This window comes from Vollenhovia emeryi, unplaced genomic scaffold, assembly GCF_000949405.1.
Source record: "Vollenhovia emeryi isolate VEMERY1.0 unplaced genomic scaffold, V.emery_V1.0 DF939158.1, whole genome shotgun sequence".
Taxonomy (NCBI): Eukaryota; Metazoa; Arthropoda; class Insecta; order Hymenoptera; family Formicidae; genus Vollenhovia; species Vollenhovia emeryi.
In genome coordinates, this window is record NW_011967208.1 from 612,901 (window position 1) to 622,314 (window position 9,414).

The 9,414-nt window shown below is 47.1% G+C and overlaps 1 protein-coding gene across 6 annotated transcripts in view; it reads right to left on the bottom strand.

Moving 5' to 3' along the window:
* The window catches only part of LOC105564914 (neurobeachin), a 210,193-nt gene that overhangs the window by 8,085 nt on the left and 192,694 nt on the right, over nt 1-9,414 (bottom strand). For all 6 annotated transcript variants that reach the window (XM_012017688.1, XM_012017687.1, XM_012017685.1 and 3 more), the window contains 10 exons: nt 5,229-5,341; nt 4,952-5,092; nt 3,518-3,637; nt 3,208-3,360; nt 3,005-3,077; nt 1,819-2,003; nt 1,564-1,741; nt 1,398-1,478; nt 1,138-1,308; nt 743-1,006 (listed from right to left, as the gene is read on the bottom strand). In XM_012017688.1, coding sequence (XP_011873078.1) covers nt 743-1,006; nt 1,138-1,308; nt 1,398-1,478; nt 1,564-1,741; nt 1,819-2,003; nt 3,005-3,077; nt 3,208-3,360; nt 3,518-3,637; nt 4,952-5,092; nt 5,229-5,341 — 1,479 coding nt within the window. The remainder of the gene's footprint in view (nt 1-742; nt 1,007-1,137; nt 1,309-1,397; nt 1,479-1,563; nt 1,742-1,818; nt 2,004-3,004; nt 3,078-3,207; nt 3,361-3,517; nt 3,638-4,951; nt 5,093-5,228; nt 5,342-9,414) is intronic.

Here is a 9,414-nt window from a genome sequence, read left to right on the forward strand (position 1 = left end):
GCCTGATATATCAGCACATCTAATTATCACATAATAGCAACAGAGTAAGAAAAAAGTATCTTAGTCAATCAAATCAAAGCAGCCTTTCAGACTTTCTTTTAAGAATCATTCTTTTGCTTCCTCATAGAGAAAGTTTTATTTTCGAGAAATTTTTTGCCACTTGTCTTTCCCAATGTGTTCAAAAGATTCCAAAACATCGAAACATTATTTTAAAAATGTCAACGTGTATGTACGTATGTTAAAAATGTCTATAGCTGCTCTAATCTCTGTAAAGATTGAGATATTGGGTTAAATTTTTTCATATGAATACAGAATATCATTGAAGGATGGTTGGCATTGAATTTGGTATGAATTGAAAGGATCATTCTTAGTCGAATTTTTATTTTTGCAAAAAAATATCTGTTTACACGTTGTAACTTTTGTAAAGTTTGAGATAACATGCTAATTTTTTTTACTGGATATAATATTATTAAAGGGTAGTGAAATTGGCGATGATCTTTGAAAAGGTTCGTTTGTTTTTCATTTTTATACATTATATAATAAAAATATTGGCACAAAAAGTGTAAGAAGGAAAGATGCAAATCAGAAATTTGCTTCCGTTAAATTATCGAAATATAAAACCCACAAAGCTTCCTCCATAAGGATTATTTAAACAAAATTTAAAAAAGTAACTTGCTCAGATGATGAGGAAGCAATGTGCAAGTTTCCCATTTGCTCCTATCTTTCAACTTGTAATACGTACAGTGCGATCCCGAGACAACCAAACCCAATTCGGCGGATATGACGACGGCCGTCACAGGCTGCTCGTGTCCTGTAAGGGTGGCACGTGGCGCCGGTGCTTCACCCTCACCGACGATAGTTTGCGTCCTTGCATTCCAATGCCAGAGCAGGACAGTGCAGTCGGCACTTCCGGACGCGATGTAGCAGTCGGAAGTAATGTTGCACTCGCTGCGCGATAAGCAAGTGACAACTCCGTAATGACCGAACACTATCTGAACGATTTTTGCTGCAAATAATAATTTCCTCCTTAGCAGAGCTTCACCATGTGATGGAACATGTGACCTACCAATGGCTTATCCGCTAACTATTTATTTATCGCGTTGTAGTGCGATCAATTTGTAAAATATTAAGACTCACCCGTCTCGGTGGAAAAGACGCGGAAGCTATTGTCCCAAAATCCACAGGCCACCAAGAATCGACTGTCCACAGTGGTAACAAAGCAATTGCTACGAATCTTGAGCTTCTGACTAAAATTATCGCCTAGATGTCGACGTTGTAACGTTGGATTCGAGCTATTTGCCGCTTGAGCTGAAAGTACAACGGCACGGTGTCGTTAATTAGTATGCGCGTTATTTTGAAAAGTGTTACTTCAGCCTATATGTGTGTTGTATACTTACAAAGAACAGGATCCATGGACAATGGCTGATTGGCAGCCTGCGCCTGAGGTGTATCTGCATAACTCGGAGATTGCACGGAGGCTGCAAATGGGGGTTCAAATTGCGATAACCACGAGGCGACGGGGATAAACTCAAGTGCCAGAGTGCGTGTAGAAAATTACTTTACCTGCGTAATTGGTGTTCCACCGATTAACAGCAAACTGCTGTCCGGTGGTTACCGTCACAACCGATGGCAGTGGCAGTTGAGGATAAGTGTTAGCCGAGATGTGACAGATCGGCGAGTTAGACGGGAACTTGATGGTCATGCACACATCGTCCGGGATGCTCGAGAACATCATTGGAGACTGAGGGAAAGTATTCTCAGTTTTTGAGGCTGCATATGAAACTAGTTTGTCGCGTGTGCACGTTGAGACAATCTCACCAGATGCATCGCCGAGCTCCTCGGGGGATGCGGCTCCATCAGGAGTTGCGACGGCGTCTGCCCGAAATTTTTTATTTGATTCTCTATAGCTTCCCTCATCAAGGGATCGATGATCGTGTCCAGTTCCACGCTACCCTCGTACGTTAAGTAGTAGAAAACGTTGGTGGCACGTACGGCTTCCGGGCCTGCGAGAGACAAAGTGTGATCGACACTTTACACGAAGATCTTCAACGCCTGTGCTTCAATTTTACGATCCTGTTTTATGCGTCGTCGCTAAAGCCTAATCTACAATGTGCTCTTTGCATCTGGAAACATTCTATTTTGTAGCCAATCAATACGTTTATGAGTTTTATAGTCAACCCAACTGGCCAGTCATTTAATTAGTTTATTACACAACGTTTCGACCCTATACTTTTGGGTCCTCTTCGAGCGATACTGCAAATCGATAAAATAGAATGTTTCTAGACGCAAAGGGCACATAACGCATTCTTCGGAAACGATTCCGAGAGAACTCACGACGATCGCTCGCGCTCGGTATTTCCGGTTGACTCCGCTTTCGCTGCTACCGGCTGCTACCGTAAACGTGTTGCATATTACGGGTGGGATGCATTGTCGCGCTCGGCACACGTGCCTAATTGGTCGGGACAAGGACCGAGAGGGAGGAAGCTAACTAAAAACTAATTCCTTCCATACGCGCGCTCTCGCGCGCCCGTCGCCTTCCCTCGGCATCCGATGCCGAGGCAGCATCTTCGGGGAAGCGCCGGATATAGAGGCGCCATCGGCAATTAACATCGGTGGAAATCTAATTTGACTCGACTGCGCCTCTGTCCCAACACCCAAGGCGCAACCATGGGCGCTCGCGAGCGGCGCCTGCCATTGTGCGAACGTTTATTAATTTAATTCAGAGTTAATTATCGCCCGATCCTGACGCTACGGATCGTTTTTGCGATCGGCGCAGACGTATCTCTCAATAATTATCATGTATCTCCAACTTATCATTTTGGATAAAATCGTGGATTTCATTTCTCCGCGATACCGAATACGATAGATTTAACACACACATAAGAATAAATAATAATACGTGACGATAAATATACGTAAGAAATTCTTTTATGCAATCTTAGCGTGCATAATTCACGATCAGTTCTTATATTAAGTCTACGATAATCTATTTTTAAACTCTCACCTTTCTGCTTATAACCAAATATCAGATCGATCCATTGGTGTAATTGACAAGACACAAATTCGGACTCGAGCGCCTGGAAAAATACAGTTTATGATAAAAAAATTTATTGTAAAACGCGCACGTTGCACGTAGGCATCAGCATTTTACTGCAACTTGAATTATTAAGTCTTAATTATTTGATTTTAAAGAGATCGATCCTGTACCATTCGATTTATGCGTATAAACTCTTCGGGGGACGAAGCCCAAGGTGGTAATTCGACATCGCCGACCGAGCTACCGTCCTCCTGCCTGCCCAAACGGTAGCGGTTGCTGTTGACTAACATTTCCGGTAGAAAGAAGAACTCCGGAATCAGCTCCTGTTAATGAGAAAGCGAATTTATAGATCCGCCGATCTTCGAGTGTATCAGGCGGCGTATACGATCGAAAATTTATGCGGCAATGATAACAACGGACGTTCACCGAGGCGTGGCGGAAATGTAAATTTTACGAGTATCTTAATTAAATGCAACGAACCTTCACGTCGGATGTATCGCGCTGGCAATTCTTCCACGAGAGCGCGATAGATGAGAACAGTCTGTTGGGATGATCGAACTTGCCGCCTTGTAACGCCAAGAACATAGTCGTCATCGGCTCCTGCAAGGAACAGTGATTTACTTGCGGGACCGTTTTGGCAACTGGTGCGAGCCCTTTTCCCGCGAACGGGCACGCACAGGCCCATCGCGGAACGTCGATAGTGGCACAGAGGTAAGTATGCACGAGAAGTAGAAGCGCGCGTGAGTTGGGGCGGAGAGAAAAAGTCGCGGCGCGACTCTAAACCGCCACTTAGAGACACTTTACAGGCGGCCCTTTGAGTGCGCGGTTTCTCGCGAAGCCCTTCTCGTTTCTCGGCCAGTCATGCGTTCCGTCGACGGGCGAACGAATGCAAAGCGAGAGGCCACACACGTAATCGATGCACTCTCGTGCCGCGCGCACGAGTGTGCGAAGGGCGTAAACCCAATTTTTGCATTCTACCGGGAACGCGAGCCTCCCTACGCACCCAGACCTAAAACTATTTACGGCAGGACTCCGAGATAACGCTGTAAACGGATCGTTAACGTGTCTTCGGCAGACGAGGCGGCCGGGTGGCGAGCAGTTATAAACCAATAAATTGTTTATGATGCAATATTTTATCGTAGCAAGGAGGGTGCAGGGTGAATAAACAATTAGGCGCGTCACGTCGTCGTTGTAAATTTAAATATACACAATGGTACGAGTGCGTCGAGCGTTTTGGGTTCATTTAAATATTCCTTTAGGCCAATTACACAAATTCAATTATGACGATTGACAAACTAGCTGTAGATTAAATTACGATCGACACAGAAATGGCACACAGCGAGACCAATCTTCCCCGATATAAATCATATTATTGACTTTCGTCCGAAAAGAGCGGAGCGAGAAAGGGAGGGGAATGAAGACGTTTTCCAGTTAGGCCCTGAATTTCAAGTGAACGGGGAAATGCAGCAGAAAACAAACGTGTATATTTAACGAGAAGGCGGGCGTCGCTGGCACGAGGGCGTTCCGACGCCCCCAAATTAGCGTGCACGCGGTACTAAAAGTGTCGTTTAAATTTATGGCGCGGACTGGACAAGCTCCGCAAGTGGAAAGACCAAAAATCAGCGATTGGAAGCTAATTGCACGCCCGTCATAATAAGAGACCCGGTCTCACGTCGTGCGTTCAACTTCGATTTAGTCCCGACAATGGAAACGACGACGGCAGCTAATTAACAATTTTGTTTAACAGCTGCCTTCGTCGAGAACAAACGCAGGTGAACGCGGATAAATTCTTCTATTGTACTTCTATTGTGTCGAAATAATAATTGCCGTGAGGAGATGTGCTATCTGTGTTTTCTGTAAGGGAACAAAGTTAAATAACATCGAGCGCGTTAGTTTTGCAAGTAAGAGACTTACCACGCGTATCATCCAATTTAAAACAAAGGCCGCCGTCGAATAATGCGTGCCGTAATGGAAGGGCGGTATAGTGTCGTGTTCCCAGCTCTGGAAGCGCTCCTCGAAGTAGGCTCTTCTGTTTGGATTCAGCGCGCCAATCGGCTGCGAAATACGGTAGTTTTTAGAAAATTCGCTGCAATGTCTCGACAATTCGATGGCATATGACTTAGATGAAGAGAAGACGACTTGTGTGACATCGACCGAATATTTCTCTCACTGCTGTGTGCAAATTCCGTACCTTTGACAAGTCTCGATAGTTGCTCGGTAAACTGAGATCGAGTTCCTTCGTCTCGTAGTTCGTCAACACCCAAGGAAATACAGGGTACTGGTTCAAGTCATTGTAGGTGCGGCCTGAAACAAATATCCTTTGTTCGGAATGAAAAATATTAATTGATCTCTCAACTGTATCATCACATTTCGCGTCTTCGACAAATGTCGGACGCTAATGACGAAAGGTGTCTTTTAAGTCGATGCCACGTGGGTATCTCTCGTTCCTTTCGCGTGACCTAAATCATCGCTCGGTATCTCATTGTCAGACGAAAAGAGAGGCACGAGGAAGCCTCAGAATGCGGCTGGTGGCGAGTATTTAAATTGAATTCCCCGTGCGCGCACCGCCGAGAATAGAGGGGAAGATCGCAGTTCGGTCTTTAATGCGGGATAATCGCCGGCTCGCTTTTTTCCTCGCCCTGACCCTGCCACGTCTCAGCCACGGTCACTCCTATCTGTCTCGCACCCCCGCTGTTAGCTAACGGCGACGAAAGCGGCCACGAGACCGAGCTCGTGATTCTATTTTTACGAAAACCGCGCCGTGCGGCTCAATGGGGCGCGGCGCGCCGTTTAGTAAGCGCATAACTCAGAGCGTGACGGCTAATCGCTCCTGAAATTGTCACTCCCAGAGGTCTTACTCGCGCTCGCCTTTCCCCCCTCGAGCCCCCCCCCCCCCACAGAATCCCATCCCGAAATGCATTAGCGACGGCAGCGCGGTCCCAAGGCTGAGTTCTAATCTCTTTCCCCCGTCGCTAATTAAAGCACGTCAGCGAGTTTGTCACTCGGCGCCCTCATGACGGATACACGTGTGCCACCGTCCCTCCCTCGCCGTTACTTGGTTTATTCTTTTGCGGCCGCATTCGGCGGCACAGCTCGCGAAATGTTTCCACTCGCGATAATCGCGCAACGGAAGGGATTAATAGTTGAACTCCTGAACTCGCAATCGACTTGCGCCAAAACTACCAGTGCGAGGCATCGTTTAACAAACGTAGTGGCTGAATGTAGAAGTTCAAAACATCAGTGTAACAACAAGATAATAAAATGATATAAGGAAAAGCAAGCAATCCAGTAGGAAAAATAGTATCGTGCGCCGTTGGCTTAAGTCACCTGATCTAAAGCTCTGCATTCTTAAGGTCTGTGTCCACTAGACGTTAGAACTTGGTCCAAGTTCTAGTTTCTATGCCATAAAAGCTTTTAGAACTTGGACCAAGTTCTAGACATCGTGGACGCGGGCCTTTACCGAGCTGAGACATCGCGAGCTGACAGGAGCCGCTAGACTGAGACCGTCTCCGAGAAGTTCGTCGTATACTTAATTCGTTCGCCGAAAAAAAAGGGCGACGCAACGGCGAAAGCTGTAGCCGCGTCGGCCGCTGCACAAACCCCACCGTCGCTACAATACGACCGTAAATCGTGGGCGCCGCACGCGCGACGGCCGCGCGTAAATAATAGCGAGGCCGCGTTATGCATCAAAGTGATTATTAATGGTAGCGTCGGCGTGAGCGAACGCTCGGGGAACGCGCCCCGACAGCGGAATGTCCGCGACACAGGCGCGCACACACGTATTCTCTGTCCGCTCGTTTCTCTCGTCTTAGGGACGTCAGACCTCACCCTTGCTCTCTCTCTCTCTCTCCTCCGAAGTTTATCCCCACTTCAGAAGAAATGCGAACAATATTTGGAAAAAAGTTTACAGATCCCAATAATTCGCGACGTACATGGGAATCGCCGATAAGAGCGTCGAAGGGACGCGCGCGAAGTACCGTCTCACCCTCTCGGGTCCGGTTTACCTGGAACTTAACATAATTACTTAACGATAATTGGGCGAGTCGTAAAATTAGGCTCGTCGAGTATTTATTTCGGTTCAAATAAACCAATGTTTGCACTGCATTTGCGTATCGCGATTATGGCCGTTCGCGTACGAATGGATCGGCCGGTCGGCCGGTCGTTTTATCGCGTTGTCGCTGCGTCCTGGGCAATAATTCACCGCGAGGCAGGACCAGCCTAGATACGATCGAAAACGAAGGCGACGACCTGTTGGCAACTACCTGGGACGAAAGGTCCATCTCGGCGTGTATAAAACGAACGGCATACATTTTGGGAAATAAATGCGACAGATGCGTGGAGATACTCGTACATCAACACACTGAGAGAAATCTCCATCGGATAAACCAATTAAATAGTTTTTTTTTCGGATGGTTAACTTTTCCGGTTGAATTATGTGTACACCCGAAATCTATCCGATAAAATGCGCGGATTGCATCAAGCCTTGCGTTTGCGCATAAACGCCTTCATCGCAGTGATGTTCCAAAGGAAGGATTTCCTTCATTTGGAAGGTTTTTGGACGCTTTGGAAGGTGGAAGGAAGGTTTTTGAAAAAGTTCTGAAATTGAAGGTTTTTTGGCATTTTATATATATTATATATATTATATGTAATCGGCAAAAATATATTTAAAGGTTGTTGAAAAAGAAACAGCTAAACTTTCAACTAGTGCAACTAGTTTAGGTAAAACGAACAAACCTTATTTGTATAAATATAATACAGTTTGAATTGAAGGTTTTTCACTGCCTAGGAAGTTTTTTTGAGTATGCGCGGAAGGTTTCCCCATTCCAGTATGGAACATCACTGCTTCATCGACGCTTTAAAATTCAAATGCAGATTTGACATTTTTATTCTCATTGCAAGAAAGCAACGGCAAAATAACGATTCGTTACTTTTCGAGTAACCGCAACTGGTTACATTTTTAGCGAGAAAGCTGCAACTGCAGGTAACTGGATACTTTCATAAAGTAACTTTCCCAACCCTGATCGTATCCTTTTTTTTCTTCTAATTGTAAGCACAAGTGGTTGACGTGCGAGATACGATTGCAAAGTGTCCAAACACACATAGATTATCGCGATATCCGCGGGATGACTCGACCAATTATATCGAGAAGAGTTAAGATCAGATTCCATTGCAGGCGGACGCTGCAGGCTATGCATTCTGCACAGGGTGGTCCACGAAGCACCGCGAGTAGTTTTCCGCGGGAAACAGTACGGGGACAGCGGCGAGACGAGACCGTGGGTACGAACGTGGATGCGGAGGAACACATCCGATATTCGAGAAACGCGCGAGATTTATCCCCGAGGAGCACTCGTCGATCGTCGCTCGGACGATCGTTCTTCGCGATTCGCCCTGTACACGCGCGGCCGGCTCGCCGCCGCCGCCGCCGCGTCGGTGCGGGCTATCGTATTTACATCGGATTCGCTGTCATTAATTTTTAATAAACCGACGCGCGCGGAGAGCAAATAAAAGCCCTGATCGTATGCGGGAGCGCGGCGCGGCGCGGCGCGGCGCGGCGCAGCGCGCGGACCGGTTCGTTTTCTCGTATCGATTCTCCTTCTCTCTCCGCCGACGATTCCGCTGCTCTCGAGCGTTACGGGGTAGAGCCCGGTACCCACGGCTATTTATTCGGGCAATTAATATATAACCCTCGTAAATACGCGGGCCGCGGCCACCCCCGGGCACCGCGGCGGACTGCGCCGAAATGCGAATAATTACGCGTCCGTGCTCATCGGCGTCATTAAGCCCGAACCGGCCGAACGCGCGGGCGTGGGTGCCGCATAAATCCCGCGCGGGCGGTGTAACTTAAGACCTGCGTCCACGACGCTAGGACTTGGTCCAAGTTTTAGTTTCGCGAAATGTGTGGCCAATCAACTTGCAGCTTTTACAGCATAGCCGCTACATGATTGGCTACACATTTCTCGAAGCTAGAACTTGGACAGGGTTCTAGCATCGTGCGGACAGGCCTCAAGAATGTGAGTTTTAGATCAGGTGACTCAAGCACACGATACTATTATTCCTACTGGATTGCCCGCGAGAGCTAATAAAGGCCTGTGTCCATGATGATAGGAACCTGGTCCAAGTTCTAGTTGAAGTTCGGAAAGCTTTTATGAAATAGCTGCAAGTTGCTTGTTATATTGACTACCCATCTCTGGAAACTAGAACTTGGACCATGTTCTAGCAACGTGGACACAGACCTTTGAGCTCGTGCGCCCATCCAATCGTCTCGTTTACGAGAATCGCGGCCGATCTCCGGCTAACATCGCCGCGACGACGATCGACATGCCGCCTGCAACACTATCGTGCACGTCGATGATTATCATCGAGAGAGAGAGGGAGGG